General features: G+C 37.7%; 2 protein-coding genes and 1 pseudogene across 3 annotated transcripts; 1 reads left to right on the forward strand and 2 right to left on the reverse strand.

Annotated features, from left to right (window-relative positions):
- Window positions 1–3232: 3232 nt before the first annotated feature.
- LOC121802718 (phospholipase A1-Igamma3, chloroplastic-like) lies at window positions 3233–5137 on the reverse strand. 2 transcript variants are annotated; one of them, XM_042202416.1, is made up of 3 exons: window positions 4344–5137; window positions 3823–4310; window positions 3233–3635 (listed from the first exon to the last, which is right to left on the reverse strand). In XM_042202416.1, the coding sequence occupies exons 1-3, from the start codon at window positions 5042–5044 to the stop codon at window positions 3409–3411; spliced, it is 1416 nt and encodes a 471-aa protein (XP_042058350.1). In that variant the 5' UTR covers window positions 5045–5137; the 3' UTR covers window positions 3233–3408. The 2 variants fall into 2 exon arrangements, with proteins under 2 accessions (XP_042058350.1, XP_042058342.1); XM_042202408.1 differs by having other exon boundaries at window positions 3823–5137.
- Window positions 5138–9089: 3952 nt separating this feature from the next.
- LOC121802729 lies at window positions 9090–11634 on the reverse strand. The gene is made up of 3 exons (XM_042202425.1): window positions 10877–11634; window positions 9395–9934; window positions 9090–9316 (listed from the first exon to the last, which is right to left on the reverse strand). Exons 1-3 carry the CDS (start codon window positions 11627–11629, stop codon window positions 9221–9223), a joined length of 1389 nt encoding a protein of 462 aa, XP_042058359.1. The 5' UTR covers window positions 11630–11634; the 3' UTR covers window positions 9090–9220.
- A 3660-nt stretch (window positions 11635–15294) lies between these two features.
- LOC121756926 lies at window positions 15295–19005 on the forward strand (annotated as a pseudogene).
- Window positions 19006–19042: the final 37 nt, after the last annotated feature.

A 19042-nucleotide genomic window follows, 5' to 3' on the forward strand; every position in this document is an offset into this window, starting at 1 on the left:
ACAATCACTAAACCATGTGTGTACATATTTCTAATTAGTGTTCCAATTTCGAGCATAAAATATGTAAAAAAAAAGTAAGAATTTTAAAGAAAGAATAAAAGATTAACAGCTTTCGGAAATTTAACTACTTACAATGGTACGATTTTAATAATCATTAAATTAAAATAATTATAAAAAATCTCTAAGTACGATAAATTTATAAAAAGTCAATGTGTTGTGAATCGAACTAAACACCATATTAACAGCTTTCCGGTACAGATTCCAACTTTTTAAATAAAACCGGTTCCGGTTAGAACCGGAACCGACCGGTTCCTAACCGGAAATCGGATTATAATTCAATTGTTTTTATAATTTAATATACTGATGAATCTAATTTAATTGAATTAATTTTGAATTAAAGTAAAATAATTTGAAATATTGAGTGATTTTTAGATTGAAACAGTGTTAGATTTGCGAGCTCTGTTTTCTGAAGTACTATTTAAAATATTTAAACCAGGGGCGGAGCCAGGATTTCAATTCAACGGGGGCAAAAATATATCTAAGAAGAAATTTTAAAAGTTTGAGGTGGGACATTTATAAAGGAAATAATTTTTTTTTTAAATTACTCCATGAAATAATACTAAATGAAATATATTGGGGAGGGGCAAATGCCCCTTATCCCCTCCTAGTAGATCCGCCCGTGATTTAAACCATAATACTTTGAATCTACAATTATTTCTCCAATCCCTTTTTTATAAACTAACTACAATGAGTAGGACATCATAAGTTTGTTTTTAATTTCCAACAAAACTTATACAAATACAATAACATTTCATATGATAGAAATTTAACTTTATAACAAATTTACGATTTAAACCTGTTTGTGAATAATTTATCAAATGTTCCGTTATAAACTAAAAAGTCACAACAAGATCAATTAATATTGGAAATTCCATTGAATATTTGTTTAGCCAAAAAATGAAAAATTGAATTCAATTTCAAAACTCATTTTTTTAAAAAAAAATTGCTAAAGTTTAGAACTCCTATTTTTTATAAAAAAGCTGCTAACATAAACTAGTCCGACCTATTACACTTTGCATCACTCTTATCCATATATGAATATTATTGTATTATTGGTTTGTATTTTTTGTGTATTTATTTAAATTTTTAGGTATTATTTGTTATATTTCTAGATGTTGGATTATTAATTTTTTAGTATTGAACTATTTAAAATTATAAATAAATTCGGATTAAAATTACACATCGTTTCCGGTTCGGAACCGGAATCAACCGGTTCTTAACCGGCCGGTTCCGGTTCCGGTTCCGATTCTAGGATTTATGAAAATTTAAAACCGGTTAACCGGTCAACCGGTCCGGTTAGAACCGGAACCGACCGAATAAGCAGGCGTAGTGAGATATATACTAAAAAGTAGTTGGAGTATAATTATTTTTTGATGTGACATATACTCAAAAATGAGTTTAAGTTTGACATAAATACTTGGAGATGACCTTAGAATTGAAACTACTCCATAAATTATGAAAGGTAATAGACAATTTTTCTTAAACATAACACCCCAAAAACTATCCTCGTGGAAAATAATACTCCATCTGTTTGTGATTTAAAGTCTCATTTAGCTATTTTGGACTGTTCAAGATTTAAAGTCTCATTTACTTTTTTCCATTCTAAACATGTGGCCCCACCATCCAATTAAATCATTATGCTAATATTCTATTATAACTCAATATATAAAAGTAGAGTCAAATGGAGTAATAGTAAATCAGAACAATTAAAATCCCACTATATATGTTACTAATATTTTTAAAAAATCAATCAATATCTTGGGCCCAAGTTGTGGTTTGTATGGGCTTTTCTACACTAACACAGTGTATCATTTAATACTGCAACCTAAAGTCCTAAATCAGCCCATCTACCACTATGATTAATTCACATCATCTTTATAATTTGCACAATTGGAAATATTCAGAATCTCTGATCCAATTAGAGACTATGTAACGTATCTTCAGACCAAGAAAATAAATCAATTTTCAACTCCACTATTGATGCCAAAACACCAGGATTAATTAGTATTGACGGGTCTCCGATTCTCGATTAATTGTTCCATTTTAAACTAAAAAGGCACAACAAGATCAATTAGTATTGGAAATTCCATTGAATATTTGTTCAGCCAAAAAAGGAAAATGGATTTCAATTTTAAAACTTAATTTTCAAAAAAAATAATTGCTAAATTTTAGAACTCTTTTTTTAAAAAAAGAATTGCCAACATAACTAGTCCGGACTACTATTTGTTAATTCGTTTGATGATTCTTTACAAAATAGTAAGGAGTACTACACTTGAAAATTGGCATCACTCTTACCCATCAATTAAGGACATGAATATTATTGTATTGTTGATTTGTATTTTTTGTGTATTTATTTTAATTTTTAGTTGTTATATTTCTAGACATTGGGTCATTATTTTTTTAGTATTGAGTTAACTAATATTACAAATGAATTCATATTAAAATTACACATTGGTTATGGTTCTGGAGTTTATGAAAAATTGAAACCGGTCTGGTTAGAACCGGAACCGGCCGAATAGGCAGGCCTAGTATTGAACCCACATGATATGTTTGAGAATCGATAACCGGAGAGAGCACTGACTGCGGCTGCATTATTTTTCTAAAGAAAAAATTAAAGCAATTATTAGAAAAAACAAATAAACAAACAAACAATGACCAAATTTATAGAACTATTTTTCCATTTTGTCCACGATTTATAGAAACATTTACTTTATTCCACTTTTAGTATGCGGACTTCACATTCCACCAATTTTTTTACATTCACAATCCAATATAAAACTAATACTTTAAATGGGTACTACGTTCCACTCATTTTCTCCCTTTACTTTTCAAACAATTTCTTAAAATTCGTGTTGAGTATTATTTAATATTTCATCCGTTCATAAAAATACACACTTTTGAGAAGATACTAGTTTTAATACACAATTGTTAAAGTAGAGGAGTGATAGGAAGAAAAAATTATTGGAGTATTGATAGTGAATAATAGGGGTACTTTATTAGAGAGAGAAAAGTGGTACTATGAGCCAAAAATGGAAAAGAGCAAGTACTATATTTTAGGTTAAAATGAGAGTAATGATTGTTTCGCAACCTTTTGCAACTAGTAGTTTCCGAAGGTTAGGCCATTTGAAGGATTTATCAAAAATCAATTAGCAACATAATGAAAGAGGCGAAATGAAGCAAGAATTCCACTTATATAGCATCCCTAATTCATGAAAGCACGACTATACAGTAGTGCACCGAACAACAAAGGAGAAAAGAAAACAACAGCCACGAAATAAGGTAGTGGAGTAGGCACCACACCACACCACACCATCCCCAATTTTCCCATCACGCCTAAAACAACCACCTCTACTTTGCATACTTGATGACTTGCTCAAAGTGGTGGGCCGTGTCGGCCGGATGCGCTTCCATCCTCGGCCGTTCTGGCACTACCCACCGCCCCTCCCCGCTCCTCACCATCCCCTTGTGCTCGTCCTGCCACCAATTTGGCGGCACGCCATATTCCGGCTTCAAGAAGTCGCAGCTCTTGTTCACCAGTGCCACATCTCTCTTGGACGCTAACCAGAACTTTTCACCTGTTGGATATACACAAGTCAATTTGTCGATATTTTGACAAACTAATGTACTCCATTTAATTACTTAAATTAAGATAAAGTATATGCTAAGTATATGCACGTATGAGTTTGTCGTCAACTGATAGTATTATTATAGGATGAATTTACGTAGATTTTACTTATTTAATATACGTAAACGAGAGTGTACCTTTGGCGTGGTAGCCATCCAGCAAGTGCAAATGCGCCTCAAGGTTGTGCGCACATCTCAAGTCCATGGTGTTCTTTAGGAATGGGGAGTGTGTGTGATCCAAACCTAACTCCACACCTACGTGGGCGTAGCTCCATGGAAAAGACATAGCATCCTCTAGGTATTTCTGGTACTGAAATTTCTCATTCGTGATGATCCCGGGGACCGTCGGCACCCGGTCGTGCACGTTCACCACTCGGAGCACCTTGACCCCGAGCTCGTCGCACCGCTCCTTGAACCTCAAATTCCCTACTCTAGGCCCGCCGAAGGAGAACACCGTGATGGGGATACCGCTGTTGAGCTTCACCTCCGCCACGTCGTAGGCGCTGAGCAGGGCCAGCGCCGCGCCCAGGCTGTGCCCCGTGATGGTGATGCTGAGGTCCTCGCCCCTGAAGCGGTGGATGATCCGCCTCAGCTCGGCCAGGACCTGCTCACGGGCAGAGAAGGAGCAGAACGCGCAGTTCTGCTCCTTCTCCTTGGAGGTGTAGAGGTCGAAGAAGCCGGACTCGATCTTGACGTTTGGGTCGTCGCGGAAGTGGGCGGGGCGGAGGATGTCCTTGAGGTCGTGGATCCACTCCAGGTAGGTGACGGTGCCGCGCCAAGCCACGACAACGTCGCGGCGGCCGAGGCGGCGGAGCTCGTGGTCGTCGGTGGCGACGGCGACGTAGCCCATCCAGTTGGCGTGGGGGCTCCAGATATTGTTATTGTTAGTGGTGGATTTCTGGAAGAAGTTGGGGAGGTTGATGTTGGAGGTGGCGTAGAGGTAGCGGGTGAGGGTGTAGCCTCGGTCGGACATGCCGAGGCGGTGGAAGAAGCGGGGTGGGTCGTACTTGCAGGTGCCGCAGTATTTGGAGTGGGGGTCGAAGTCGAAGGAGTCGTAGCAGGACTGGGCCATCTCGCCGTAGCGGATGATTTCTCGCCGGAGGTGGGGGTTCATGGGGTCTAGAAGCTTCTCCCAGTTGCTCTGGCCCTGGATTTCGCGCCAGATTTGGTGGAGGGGGCGAGAGTCTGTTTCGATGCTTGAGAGAGTTGAGCAGCTTGTAATAGTGTGAATCGATGGCTCGCGTAATTTTCTTTTGTTGGGGAAGTATAGTTTGAGGTTTGTTGGCGTTTGGGTGGGTGGTGGAAGGAAGTGGTGGGAAGAAGTGATTTTGTGGTTGGGAGAGGAGTGAAGGGAAGCCATGGGAGTGGAGAAGAGAGCTACATCTATAATTAGCTCTAAATGGACAGCTATATAGAACAAGATAGTTCACTACAAAGAGGGAAATTTCTTGAGTTTGTGGATGCTGGCGCATCATCGAACTTTATAGGTTCATGTACAAGAGTTATACACGTAGCTAGGTAAAGTTAGACAAATCGAAATAAATTTACCTACCATTAAATTAGTTAGTCATATGGGTGAAATGTGATGGAAAGTTTTGATATGGTGAAACCATAGCACTATGCCAAATGTTGAAATTCAGGCTTAATAAAATAAATAGTAGTAGTATTAAGAAGAGAGTGAAAACACAAGGTGTAATGTAATGTAATGTAATGTAATGTAATGTAATGTAATGTAGAGAGTAGAGAGAGCGGCGCACCTCTGCAATGCCGATTACAACCACCACTGCATTCCTAATCCTCTCGCATCTCATAAACACTCCCTGTTTCGAAATGCTGCCGCAACCAACAGTGAGTGAAAGGAAGGCAGAGTAAAGTACCTGGATCGATTATTCTGAGGTATTTCGACCTTTGGCATTGAATGTGGCGTAAATGCTGTTTTTCATGTGTGTTTTTTTTACTAGGACTACATTTTATGGCCTGACATTCTTTTGATTTCTCCAGACTCTGTAAGGAAAACTTGTTCAATTAATGAGCTGGAAATTGTATTTGCTGATGTGGTATGCTGCTTTATTTTCGAATTACCCTATCTATAATGCATATGATGCTACGTGTATGGTTGCCAGGTGGTACCTTTATATTGCGTTTACAATATGAACTGATTGGTTAAATCTTCGTATATGCAGATTGCTTTGCCTGGATCCTCATTCTCAATGTTAATGAATTTCAAACAAAACAACTTTTGATTCAACCTTATATGCTTTCAATGTTTTTTCAAAAGCTGTTTGCTCTTGTAAAAGTTTCAAGTTTTTTCTAAAAAAAATTTGTGTTGGAACGAGGAAATTAATTAATTAGAGAACAAGAAGACAAGGAAGGAAGTTATGACAAAAATAAAGAAGGAAATTAATTAAAGATTATGGAAAATCAAATAAAAAAGATATTAGTATAATTAGAATATATTTTTCATGTATAGCTAGAATTATAGTCTATAAAAGGTGGTGTAACCATGGAGAGAATAAATTTAAATCAATCACAATGTTGTCTTTAAAGTTCTACTTATCTTTTACTTTCTGCAATAGTCTTTTATTTTCCTCAATTTTACCTTTTAACATACTATTAGAGCCGGTTCGATACCTTTCAACATGGTATTAGAGCAGGTTCGATCACTGTCTCTATATATACAAAAAAGAAATAGCCTGGCCTTCTCCTTCCATGCCTCTATTGCAACAAAAAAATCAAAAATAAATAAAACCCATAGTTAAATTGCACTTTCTTCGTTCTGTCTCGCCGCCGTCACGCGCTAATTTCACACAGACAGAGAACACGCAGTGCCAATGGTCAGAGAGGAGAAGCGGCATCAGATGATGCAGAATTTGTTTGGCGACCAATCCGAAGAAGAGGAGGAGGTTGAATCCGAGCACGAGTCCAATCGCCAACCTGATTATGCCTCTGATGAAGGGGATGAAGGACCGGATGCTGAAGGTGAAGGTGAAGTTGAAGGTCAAGGAGAGGCAGAAATTGAGAGTGAGGGTGAACCTAAAGATGAGAGAGATAAAAGCTCTCGGGAATTGGAGACAGGTAACCAAGGGGAACAAAGTCAAGAAAGGTATTCAGAGAGTGATGATAAGGAGGATTATGACCAACGAGTTGTAACTAGTAGAAGACATGATGCAGTTGAAAGTGGGTCAGAACGATCTGGAGAAAACCATTATGTTGCTAATGAGGATGACGAAGTGAATCAGGCGAGGAGTCACATTGTATCTGGGGATGAGAAAGACGAGGATCAATTTTTGCAGTCAGCCCCATAAATTCGTGATGTTTTTTGGAGACTCTGATGATGAAGAACAAGCAGAATACAAAGTTCGGGATCAGATCGAAGAATACGAAATTAGATCCCCGGTTGAAGAAATGGGGAATTATGAGAAAGGCCGTTGAGAAAGCCACTAAAGCCGAGGAGGTTGAGAAACTTGTCTTGACGAATTGTTCGGTTGAGGAGGAGAGGAACTAAACAGCCAGAGAAGAAGGCTGACTACAGCCGAATAGATAACAAAATTAGTTAAGATAAGAAGGAGTTCTCAGTTTGTTTGGCCGAGGGGGAGAGGAAGTATCCGACTAAACAATCAGATCTGGCCTGAGGAAGTACCGCCGAAATGGCCCGTGAGAAGCTTGCCATGACAATAGCAGGGCATTCGGATAAGGAGACAAAGCAGTCGAAGAATTATCCGGTCGAGGGGGAGAGGTTAGCCCCAACCAGATAATTATTCGAGATGATTGGAGCAGTGCCTATGCCAGAGAAGATAGCTTTAGGCAGAAATGGTCTGGAGAAGAAGAAGCGGCAGATTAAAAAACGAAACTCAAATCTCTTTTGAGAGACCAAATATCCTGAGACAGCTTTTGTCGGCTTCAAGTAGAATCCGTCACAGGGGGAGAAACTATCACCGGAAAGCTGATACCATGGAAATAGTCACCGAAAACCAACGAAGGTGGATAATCAGTTGGCTGGAGAAGAGAACAGCCGTGAAAGGAGAAGATCAACACCCTAGCTGCTATTGGTGTGGCTGGGTCTGTTATATCTATGGAGGATGCAGCAACCAAGGAAGATGTGGAATTGATCATTAAAATATTTGGAGCAATTGGGAAGGTTTGGACAGCCAAGGAGAAACTCACCGGACAGAGTGCAGTTCCTCAAGTTCTAAGGAATTGCAAATCAATTTCTTATTTGAAGAAGATTGAATAATATTCCCAAATGCTTGAAGAATTGCAATAAGACTGAATGTCTTTTGCTAAAACAAAGTCTGAAGAAGAACTAGATCAATGAAGAAGAAAAAATAGGCTCCTAGATACGAGCTAAAACTATCTAGATTAACTCATCGACAAAAGTCAAAACTGACTGAATTAGCTCCTTGACATGAGTCTAAACTATCTGATGGCTCTTGGATACGAGCAAAAACTATCTAAGATGGCTCCTAGATACGAGCAAAAACTATCTAAGATAGCTCTTAAATATGAGTAAAAACTGTTTAGACAAACTCCCGGACACGAGTTAAAACTGTCTAGATTGGCTCCTTGACACGAGTTAAAACCGTCAACAAAAAATCGAAGAACTCCATGAAATGAGTCTAAACTTTCAATGATGAATGAAGAGCTCCTTGATAAAAGTCTAAACTTTCAATGAAGAAAAATTGAAGAACTCCTTGAAACGAGTTTAAAATTTCAATGATGAATGAAGAGCTCCTTGAAACGAGTCTAAACTTTCAATAACTCTTTGATACGAGTATAAATTATCAATGATGAATTGAAGAAGCTCTATGACACGAGCATAAACTGTCAATGGAAATCGAAGAACTCATAAATACGAGTATAAACTATTAATCAAACTAAAGATCGTGCAAGTTAAGTGTTGAAAAACTCGATACTCAACTTGAGGGGGAGTGTTGGAATGAGGAAATTAATTAATTGGAGAATAAGAAGACAAGGGAGATCAATTAAAGATTATGGAAAATCAAATAAAAAGGATATTAGTATAATTAGAATATATTTTCCATGTATAGCTAGAATTAGAGTCTATAAAAGGTGGCGTAACCATGAAGAGAATTAATTTAAGTCAATCACAATGTAGTCTTTAAAGTTATCTCTGTCTTTTACTTTCTGCAATAGTCTTTTATTTTCCGCAATTTTACTTTTCAACACGTTGAAGTCTCGATATTTGTCGAAAAATAATGATCCATGGATGTGTTAAAACAGGCTTCCCTGTTTTCAGTTACATGCCAGCATTGTATACTGTGTCTCTTTGCTTAATTACATGTGTTTTGTAAAGAATATAGGTTGTCATTTTATTTTTTATGTGTGCGTATAACCATCCTTGACAAATACTACTATGTGATAATAAGTTTGGCTACATTCTTTCATGTACTGGCTTCAAAAACTTTTGTCTGACATAAAAAATGAGAAAAAGAAGAGGAAATTTTGTCTTAAATTTCAATAGATTAATAAAGCCTATTTTTGTGGTTCATGTATCAACTACTCATTGAATTGGTAATTAAGCAATAATCTCTAGTGAAGTGCATTCCCGAAATTTAATCTCTGCTTCTTCTCCATCTATCCGAACTACGTCGCAGCATTCACTCCTATCAACCTTGAAAAAAGACAAGATAGAAAATTAGATATGAGTTCAGAAATGGTTATGGAGTGATTGAGGAAGTATAAAAATTACCTGAAACCGTTTAGTGGCGGGTGAATAGACCTTGATTCTGGAAATAGAATCGGCGGAGTGATTGCCGGAAGACGAGCACGGCGCCAAGTCCCGGCGCCAGGCCCGAGAGAAGTCAGTGAGAATTTGATCATCTGCGGTGGCTCGGACTGTGTGATAGAAGAACATATGAGGGGCTTGACAAGGATCACGCGAGGGGCGGCGCGTGTTGAACATGTAATACGGGCGGCGGGGGCTGGGCTGCCACGTCTTGAATGTCTCGATGGGGAACTGTAGGTGGCTCCGCGGCAAGATTTTCTCGTATATGTGGGCAGAGTATCCCCACGAGATGGAAAACGACCAGCTCGTGGGGCGGTGGTAGCAGATGGTTTGCTGCAGCATGCGGGAATTGTCGACCGCCACTGCCTTCATGAGGTGGCGCGTGGACTCCGGGCGGTTCATGTTGGGGAATATTGGATCCACCATGTCAAAGTGGTGGAGGGAGAGTAGAGGGTATTTGGGGTGAGATGATAGGAAACCGGATATGTCTCCTCGCAAATCAATCTGTGTGTTTCATTCCATAATTAGACAAGATATTAGTGAGATATACTACTCCATGTCGTAATATCGACCTCTATCTTTGCACTGTAGAGACTAATCGAGATATATTATCAACTTTTATTACGATTCATAGCTTAATTTACTCTTATTAGATAAAAGAGGCTACAAACGTAGATGCATAATTAGAAATTATACGAATTAAAAGTGATTTTAGGACAGTCGTAGCCAACCTTGATCCTACTTTGAGTGAATAAAATATCTTTAAATTATTTCATACACGGTCCATATCCTACATAATTACTACTTTCACACAAGCTTGCTATAATGCTATTTAACTTGGAAGTAATTAATAATTAGTGTGACATCAAATAATTTAGTGCATGAATGCTCTATGCATGCAGACTAACGTACGTAGGAGTACTACTTAAGTCTACGGAGTACTTAATTACCGCAATTACTTAAATCAACACTAGGATTTACAATTCCTTCAATGATAAAATAAGTTTAGCCGCACGTATATGTAACTCGATCGTGTTTTTTTTTAAACTCGCACTCTCATTTATCAATATTTTTTTCATCATTTTCAAAAAACATTAATCAAAATTGTGAATTTTTGAAGAAAAATGCGAAAGAATCCTGCTAGTTGTCTCGTTATTTCGCATCCCTATATTATTAGGTCAGGCGAGGCATAATTAAATAATTTAATTACGAAGTGGACTTTTTTCCTACTGTAGAATTTGGGGACACATAATGAATTCAGAATTAATATAGATGAGTGGAAAATAGAGACTTAATTGTCATTAAGTTAAATATAGAACAAAATTCGGAAGACTTAGAATTGAGAAATAAGTAAGACAGATTTAATTAAAATGATGAAGTTGAATGAAATTAGAGATGGAAAAAGCAATGAATTGTGTGAAGTGAGAAATGTAAAAGAGTAGTGACCTGATGAATTCCTTTGAGGGGAGTGAGGTTGACTCCAATGTCAGCAATACAGGACATAGTAGTTTTATCAGCAGCGTTAAGATGGCGATACCTGAGGAGACAGTTGTCCATGTCCGCGGCCACAAGCTTGGCCAAAGGGAGGCTCATGATAAATCCGGCGCCGCCGAATCCCTGGCTGAAGGAGTACCAGTAATTGGACAAGATGAACTCCGATTGGCCCCCGAAGTAGTAATACTTGGTGTGGTCATACCCGGACAACATTTGAAGCATGTTATCCACCACGAAAATGGAGTCGTCGTCGCCCATCACCAGCCACCGCAGATTCTCGTGCTCCTCCTCCTCCCTGTACACCTCCATGATCGCGTGGATGATCCGCTGCGCCACCACGTCGCGCTTCTTGAGCACGCGGGTGAGGTCTTCGGAGACTCTGTACGGCGGGGACGCCGCCGACCAGGGGAGGAGGTCGCCGGTGGGGGCCTTGTCCAGGAAGAGGAGGCCGCGGGTGGCGTTGGGCCGCCACCACGATTCGATGTAGGCTTTGCGGTGGTGCCACGCCTTCTCTGACCCCACCAGCCCGAACACCAGGTGGTCCAGCGTTGTTTCAGACGTCGTTGTTTGTTGCGCTTTTAGGGAAGGGGATGATAAGAAGGCGGCGGAGGTGGAGGGGCAGTTTGGGTATTGGTTGGAGAGGGAGACGAAGATAATGTAGAAGATGAGCAAGAGAAGGGCAATGGTTTTGCATGAGACATCCATTTTTGGGGAGGATGACATTTTTCTTTATACATTTTGTCTTCTACGGACTTTATTATATATATAATTCAACAATGCTTCTTCATTTCTTTGTGATGACGTCAACTCCGATTTACTACTTCCTTCGTCAATATTAATGGACAAAGAATATAAATTACTAATACTTAGTAAATATAATTCTCTTTCTTACTCACGGTCATTACACACTTAAAACTTGTCAAATTCAACTCCAATCAAATCTTTCGTAGCTTTATAGAAATCGTTCAACTCCGGGTACAATAAAAAATTTTATATAGAATTTCCACAAATTTTTGCAATTCCATGAATTTTAATATTTTGTTACATTTTCTGAAATTTGGACCACTTTTGCAAATCACTCCAAAAATCGAGGCATAAATTATTAAGCCTATAAAAATATGTAAACATGTATGTATCGTTGCATATACTCAACGGAAACGAGTTTACGTGAGATTGAGTTAGCTTTATTCACTCTTCAGATTTGGGTAACATGAGATTAACGTAATAAAACTCCAACATTATGCACTATGCAATTTCAGATTTTGTTTTGACACTATATACTATATAGCATGTTTGGTAGGGTTGATAACTCGTCTAGGGATGGAATTCCATGTCTTTTTTTTTCGTGGAATTCCATCCCTAGATGAGTTATCTCCCCTACCAAACATGCGCTATGTATATATTGGATTGGAGTGTGTAACATTCAAAGATTATTGATACTTCATGCTGCCATGTGCCATTCTCATTCCGTTTCACAAAAAATATCTCATTTTAGCTATCTGAAATATATTTACGATTTAAAACTTTATTTATATAGATAAAAGTTTCTCAATTCACTTTCTCTTTATATTCTATATATTTTAAAACTCGAATAGATAAAAATATATTCTAAATCATGGATAAAGGAATATATTTTAGGGCGACCTCAAGATCAAAAATCAAGATCGCAATATATGAGTATGCTAATGCCAACTAGGCCTAATAACCTTTATATAATCAATTCATTATTTTCGTATCCTTTTTGGAGTAATATTTAATGAATAGAGTGAAAGGAATGGAAGGATCTTTAGAATATTAATAAGAAAAATATTATTCCAACATTTTATAATAGTGAAAAATATTGTATCCACGTCGTCGAAGTTGTGGAGGAATAGTAAAGGGGGAATAAAATAATTTGAATAATATAATTATTAACGAGTTTAAGTATCCAATCCGAACCCAACCTTAACCTTTATCGTGTCCTTATCGAATATACCTTACCGAAGATGTAACATTAATTCACTACTTTGATGCGAACTTTGTATGCAATTAAACATTGCTGTCATTGTACTGAATTGATAAAATATAGTCAAATGCGTTGACTATTCCAATATTTAAATTTTTTTTGATAAAAAGTCTAGCAATATTAATTTGTTTTTGATAAAACGCGGCTGTTAGATACTTGGATTCACCAATCTAATCAGGGCTACTAATTACATTGTTGTTATATTTAATTAATTTACAATTTTAAGTTTAAATGAGTACTTGGAGTAAAATTTTGTCTTTTCATAACAACAAAGCATGGAATATATTTTTTCAGATTTTAATTCGTTTATTAATTGCCACTTTTTCAAAGGTAACTGTATTAATTAGAAGTCAATAAATGCTTAGGAGAAGTAGAGGTCAATTATGAAAAAATAACTTCAATTAGATGCCCACATGAACGTATTAAAAGGTGTCGTAAATACAATCTAGGGCTGGTGAATCGACCATTAGATGAAGGACAGATTGATATGAGACTGTTAGTTACTTGTCATAAGTAAGTTTACATCATTAATATCTTAACTATTCATGTAATTCAACAATAAAATTTTGAAATTGCCACTAGACGACGCTAATATTTGATGCGAATAATAAGTAAATATGAATATCTAATACTCCTACTATTCGCTATTAGATATCTCTTTTTCATCCACTTGAATTTTAAGAATTTGTTTAACTTTATAAAAGAAAGTGATACTAGAAAAAGTTTTATATATTGGTTTTATAATAAAATATGTTCAAGGAACGTGAGTCCTCTTGCCAAATATAATATAAGTGAAATGAGACATTTATTGTTAAACGGACAAAAAATGAAAAATAGGAGATTTAATGGTGGACGGAGGGAGTAGTATTATGTTTTTGTGCAGCTTGTTTTATATTCCTCGGTACACAATTAAGTGTTTCAAGTATCCTTTTTCGTCCTTCTACAATTAGGTGTCTCATTTACTTTTTATTACTTTTTGCAATGGATCACACGTTTCACTAATTCATTTAACTCACATTCTATTTTAAAACTAACATATAAAAGTAGGACCTATACTCCATTGGGTTTGGATCCCCTGTTGTGCTAAAAGCCATAGCAGGGGGTGTTGTTTCATACAAGTCATTATTTTATATAAAATAAAATTAATATTTTAATATTATTTTATATAAAATAAAATTAATATTTTAATATTATTTTTTATGAATAAAATATGTGTGTATTTGTGCACAACACCCCTGCTGTGGCTTTTAGCACGACAGGGAATCCATATCCATACTTCATTAACTTTTTCTACCAATTTTTTATTACCATTCTTAAAACTAGTATCAAATCAATTTAGGACACTTAATAGAGGAATGCCATTTACCCAACATTCACGAATTGAGGCATAATTTCATTTTTTTTATTATATCAATAGTATAAATCATTATGTTATAAACAGTTAATCGTGTAACTAGAAATGTCAATCGATTCCCTTATAAGAAAAAGAAATGAAATGTCAATCGCATCAACCCACTTAATACCCGTTGTAGCATTATTGGTTCTATGAATCCAAAAGATTCAGTTTTCGAGTAAATTAGTTGGGCCAATCATGTTAGAAAGTTTGGAATTTTAATAATGTAGAACAATTGTTGGGCTCTATTTAATGGGCCTAATGTTGCTAATCTATTGCATTAAATGGGCTCTTTATAATAATTTGTCTTGGCCCAAGTAATATTTTGTGCACCAACTAAGTAATAATTAGGTTTTATCAACAAAAAGTTCTTGAATTAATTTAGTTCTCACTTAGATAAAATTTCAAAAAATTCAATCTTTTAATCACCCTACCTCCAAGTACCAAACTTTACTTAATTAACGATTCAAAAGTCAAAACAATCAAATTTCCAATAAGGGAAATAGTCATTTAAAACACCAAGTTTGGTCAAAATCTGATCTATTCAACAAAGTATGAAATCCGCTAATTAAATCACGAAGTTTCAATTTTTCTAGTTCATCCCATGAGTCGAATTTTAGGTGGAATCTTTGTTGATGTGGATTGAGATTTAAAACACGAAAAAGATGCGTGTATTATACAAGGAGCTCGATCTTAAAGTTGGATTAAGATTTCAAGTGGATTTCAATGTAAAGATGCAAATATTACACCTAAAAATTGACTCATGGGATAAACTAGAAAAATTGAAACTTCATGATTTAATTAGTAGATTTAAAATTTATGGATAAACTAGATTTTAACAAAACTTGGTGATTTAAATAGCTATTTATCCTTCCAATAATTGGATCAATATAAAATTGTTGGATCTCTTATTATTCCCATAAATACATAAATGCCTAAAATTTGGAATTTAGGGTTACATTTTATGTTTTTATTCTTTCTACTTGTGTCTTATCTATCCCTACCAAAGTCCCAGTCTCCAATTCCATTTGTGCCTAGGGTTTGGTCGAACAATTCTGCCATCTGCATTTGATTTTTCCCAAACTCTTGATCGCAAAAATGGCCTCCTCAACCGCTCAAATTCACGCCCTCGGCGCCGCCGCTCATTTCACAGCCGCGAACTCAACCAAAAATAATCCCAACAGAAGTGTATTTCTCGGCAACAGCAGCTCTATTCCCTTGGGATTGAAGCTGAAGAGTAAGCATAGATGTGGCTGGCGAGGCTCTACTTTCCGCGTGGTGGCGGAGAAGGTTGTGGGGATTGATTTGGGGACCACCAATTCCGCCGTGGCGGCCATGGAGGGAGGGAAGCCTACCATCGTGACCAACGCCGAGGGCCAGCGCACCACTCCTTCTGTGGTTGCTTACACTAAGAATGCCGATAGGTTGGTTGGCCAGATTGCCAAGAGGCAAGCCGTAGTGAACCCCGAGAATACATTCTTCTCTGTCAAGAGATTTATCGGCAGGAAGATGTCGGAGGTTGATGACGAGGCCAAGCAGGTTTCTTATAATCTCGTTAGGGATGAGAACGGCAACGTCAAGCTTGACTGCCCCGCAATCGGCAAACAGTTTGCAGCTGAGGAGATTTCCGCGCAGGTTTATATTTTACCTTTTCTTCCAGTTTGCTTTGAATTTTGTATGATGCATTTCTTTGATCAGTATCGTATTGTAGAATCTTGTTGGCTTGTGGAGTTGTCGTTGCTCTTAGCTCTGTCACTGTAAGTTAAATCACCTTAATTCATTAGTGCTTAGATAAGATACATTCACATTAAGTCTGCATATGTTATCTACCTAGATTTAGTTTGTGTTAATAGAATATAGTTATTCTTGGCTGAGTGTGTTCTGAGTGCTTGACTGTTGCAAAGATGGTACCTTGTACATTTCATCTCATGTAACTTTCCCTTGTTCCTGACAGGTTTTGAGGAAGCTTGTGGATGATGCATCGAAATTTTTGAATGACAAGGTTACTAAAGCCGTAGTTACAGTTCCTGCATACTTTAATGATTCTCAAAGGACTGCCACAAAGGATGCCGGTCGTATTGCTGGCTTAGAGGTTCTCCGCATTATAAATGAACCCACAGCTGCGTCATTGGCCTATGGTTTTGAAAAGAAAAGCAATGAAACTATTCTTGTTTTTGACCTTGGAGGTGGAACTTTTGATGTTTCAGGTACCATGTGCTTCTTTTCTTTCTCTAACTCATTATGGTCGTCATAGTTCTTGATCTTGCTGTAATGTAACTCTGTGTTTCAGTTATGATAAGTGTGTTCTGGAACTCATGTCCTTTTTTTTTTCTTTCCTGAATCCTGCGCTATGTTGTTTCTCAGTCTCAATGCCTCTCTTCTCGGTCTCATACGCTGCTGTTAAAATGTGCATGCTACATGTTTGAGATGATTTCTTTGGCAGATATAAGGAAAGTTTACATTTAAGCTGTCCTGTCTAAAGCAATTTTGAGTCTTGGTGTCGTTGAATCCATCTTAAGTTTTGTTTATGTGTTGCATATGTCAATACTGTCGTGGCATGCACTTTTTCTACCATGTAAGTTTGTTAACCACACAAGTTGATATGATATTAAGATATATGAAGCTTAAAAGGTGTTTTCTCTGGGAAGACTAATAGTAACTGTTTTCTGCTGGCACTGATTTAGTCCTTGAGGTTGGTGATGGAGTGTTTGAGGTGCTTTCTACTTCTGGGGACACTCATCTTGGCGGTGATGACTTTGATAAGGTTTATACTCCTAGCTACTGATTCATTGGATTTGGATCTCTCTCTCACTCACACACGCACACACAGTGAGTAAATGCTGGTTAGTCAATGTTATTTGACATGGTGGTCTTATTTATCCAGAGAGTTGTCGATTGGCTTGCTGCAAGTTTCAAGAATGATGAAGGAATAGATCTACTGAAGGACAAACAAGCTCTTCAGCGTTTGACTGAGACTGCAGAGAAAGCCAAAATGGAACTTTCATCTTTGACTCAAACTAACATTAGGCATGTTTATATCTTTTCCAAATTTTTTTTCAACATTTTGAATATGCACATGCACATGCTCATCTTGTTTCTCTGTTTTTTGCCAGTTTGCCTTTCATTACTGCCACTGCAGATGGCCCTAAACATATTGAAACCACACTTACACGAGCTAAGTTTGAGGAACTATGCTCAGATTTGCTTGACAGGTGACCTTGCTGCATCAGTTCATCAGAACATAAGTGCAAATATTTATTATATACGTCTATTTGCATCATATTGGAGTAATGGTATCCCTTTTCAGACTAAAAACCCCTGTCCAAAATTCATTGAGGGATGCAAAGCTTTCCTTCAGTGATTTAGATGAGGTTATCCTGGTGGGTGGTTCCACGCGTATCCCAGCTGTCCAGGAGCTTGTCAAGAAATTGACTGGAAAAGACCCAAATGTTACTGTCAATCCTGATGAAGTTGTTGCCCTTGGTGCTGCTGTTCAGGTAGTTATATCCCATCTTGGTGACTTGTAATTAACCTTGTCGTTTACCCTCCTTCCCTGCTGACTCTATCTGGTTAGGCTGGTGTTTTATCTGGAGATGTGAGTGATATTGTCCTTCTGGATGTAACACCTCTATCTCTGGGGCTGGAAACACTTGGTGGAGTGATGACAGATTATCCCGCGAAACACTACGTTGCCCACATCAAAATCAGAAATTTTCTCAACAGCTTCTGATGGTCAGACCATTGTTGAAATCAATGTCCTTCAGGGTGAAAGAGAGTTTGTGAGGGACAACAGATCTGTAGGCAGCTTCCGCCTTGATGGAATCCCACCTGCCCCACGTGGTGTTCCCCAAATCGAGGTGAAGTTTGATATTGATGCAAATGGAATCCTCTCAGTTACTGCCATTGATAAGGGAACTGGAAAGAAGCAAGATATCACTATTACTGGCGCTAGTACATTGCCTGGTGATGAGGTGAGTTTTTCTAAGATTGCTTAACTTAACACTCCTATAACATGATTAAGCAACTGTCCTTGCTACTTGTATCAGTTTGTTTTTATCCCGTATATGATTAATTAACATTCTTCGGGATGAACTGAACTCCAGGTGGAGAGAATGGTCAGTGAAGCTGAAAAATTTGCCAAGGAAGACAAGGAGAAGAGAGACGCCATAGATACCAAGAACCAGGCTGATTCGGTGGTTTACCAAACGGAGAAGCAGTTGAACGAACTCGGTGACAAAGTTCCGGCCCCTGTAAAAGAGAAGGTCGAGGCGAAACTTGGAGAACTTAAGGATGCAATCTCCGGAGGTTCGACCCAAACAATGAAGGACGCCATGGCCGCTCTAAATCAGGAAGTCATGCAGATTGGCCAGTCACTGTACAATCAACCAGGTGCAGCAGGACCCGGGGCTGGCCCAACTCCAGGCGGAGGCGCTTCCCCTTCAGAATCTTCAGACAAGGGACCCGAAGGCGATGTCATTGATGCTGATTTCACAGACAGCAAATAAGGGAAGAGATAGCAGTTTTGCAGCTTATCTACATACACGGTCTTCGTTCCTTTATTTGAAAGGAATATATTAGTTGAAAAATGGTAAAAATGTGGTCTATGAAAGTTCAATAATTTGCGTGGCAAAGTGGAATATTTGTGTATGAAATTTGCAGTTATGTGATTCCTCATATCTCATATACAAAAGCCACTACAACTTCCTACTATTGTTTCTTG

Source organism: Salvia splendens, chromosome 1, assembly GCF_004379255.2.
Source record: "Salvia splendens isolate huo1 chromosome 1, SspV2, whole genome shotgun sequence".
NCBI lineage: Eukaryota > Viridiplantae > Streptophyta > Magnoliopsida > Lamiales > Lamiaceae > Salvia > Salvia splendens.

Excerpts from the sequence above, each read along its gene's own strand:
- LOC121802718 (XM_042202408.1), bottom strand. The coding sequence starts at position 5,044 with ATGGCTTCCCTTCACTCCTCTCCCAACCACAAAATCACTTCTTCCCAC. Across the intron at positions 3,636-3,822 it reads GGATGGCTACCACGCCAAAG|GTGAAAAGTTCTGGTTAGCG; the intron begins GTACACTCTCGT and ends TATATCCAACAG.
- LOC121802729 (XM_042202425.1), bottom strand. The coding sequence starts at position 11,629 with ATGGATGTCTCATGCAAAACCATTGCCCTTCTCTTGCTCATCTTCTAC. Across the intron at positions 9,935-10,876 it reads CCCTCAAAGGAATTCATCAG|ATTGATTTGCGAGGAGACAT; the intron begins GTCACTACTCTT and ends TGAAACACACAG. Across the intron at positions 9,317-9,394 it reads CCGCCACTAAACGGTTTCAG|GTTGATAGGAGTGAATGCTG; the intron begins GTAATTTTTATA and ends TCTTTTTTCAAG.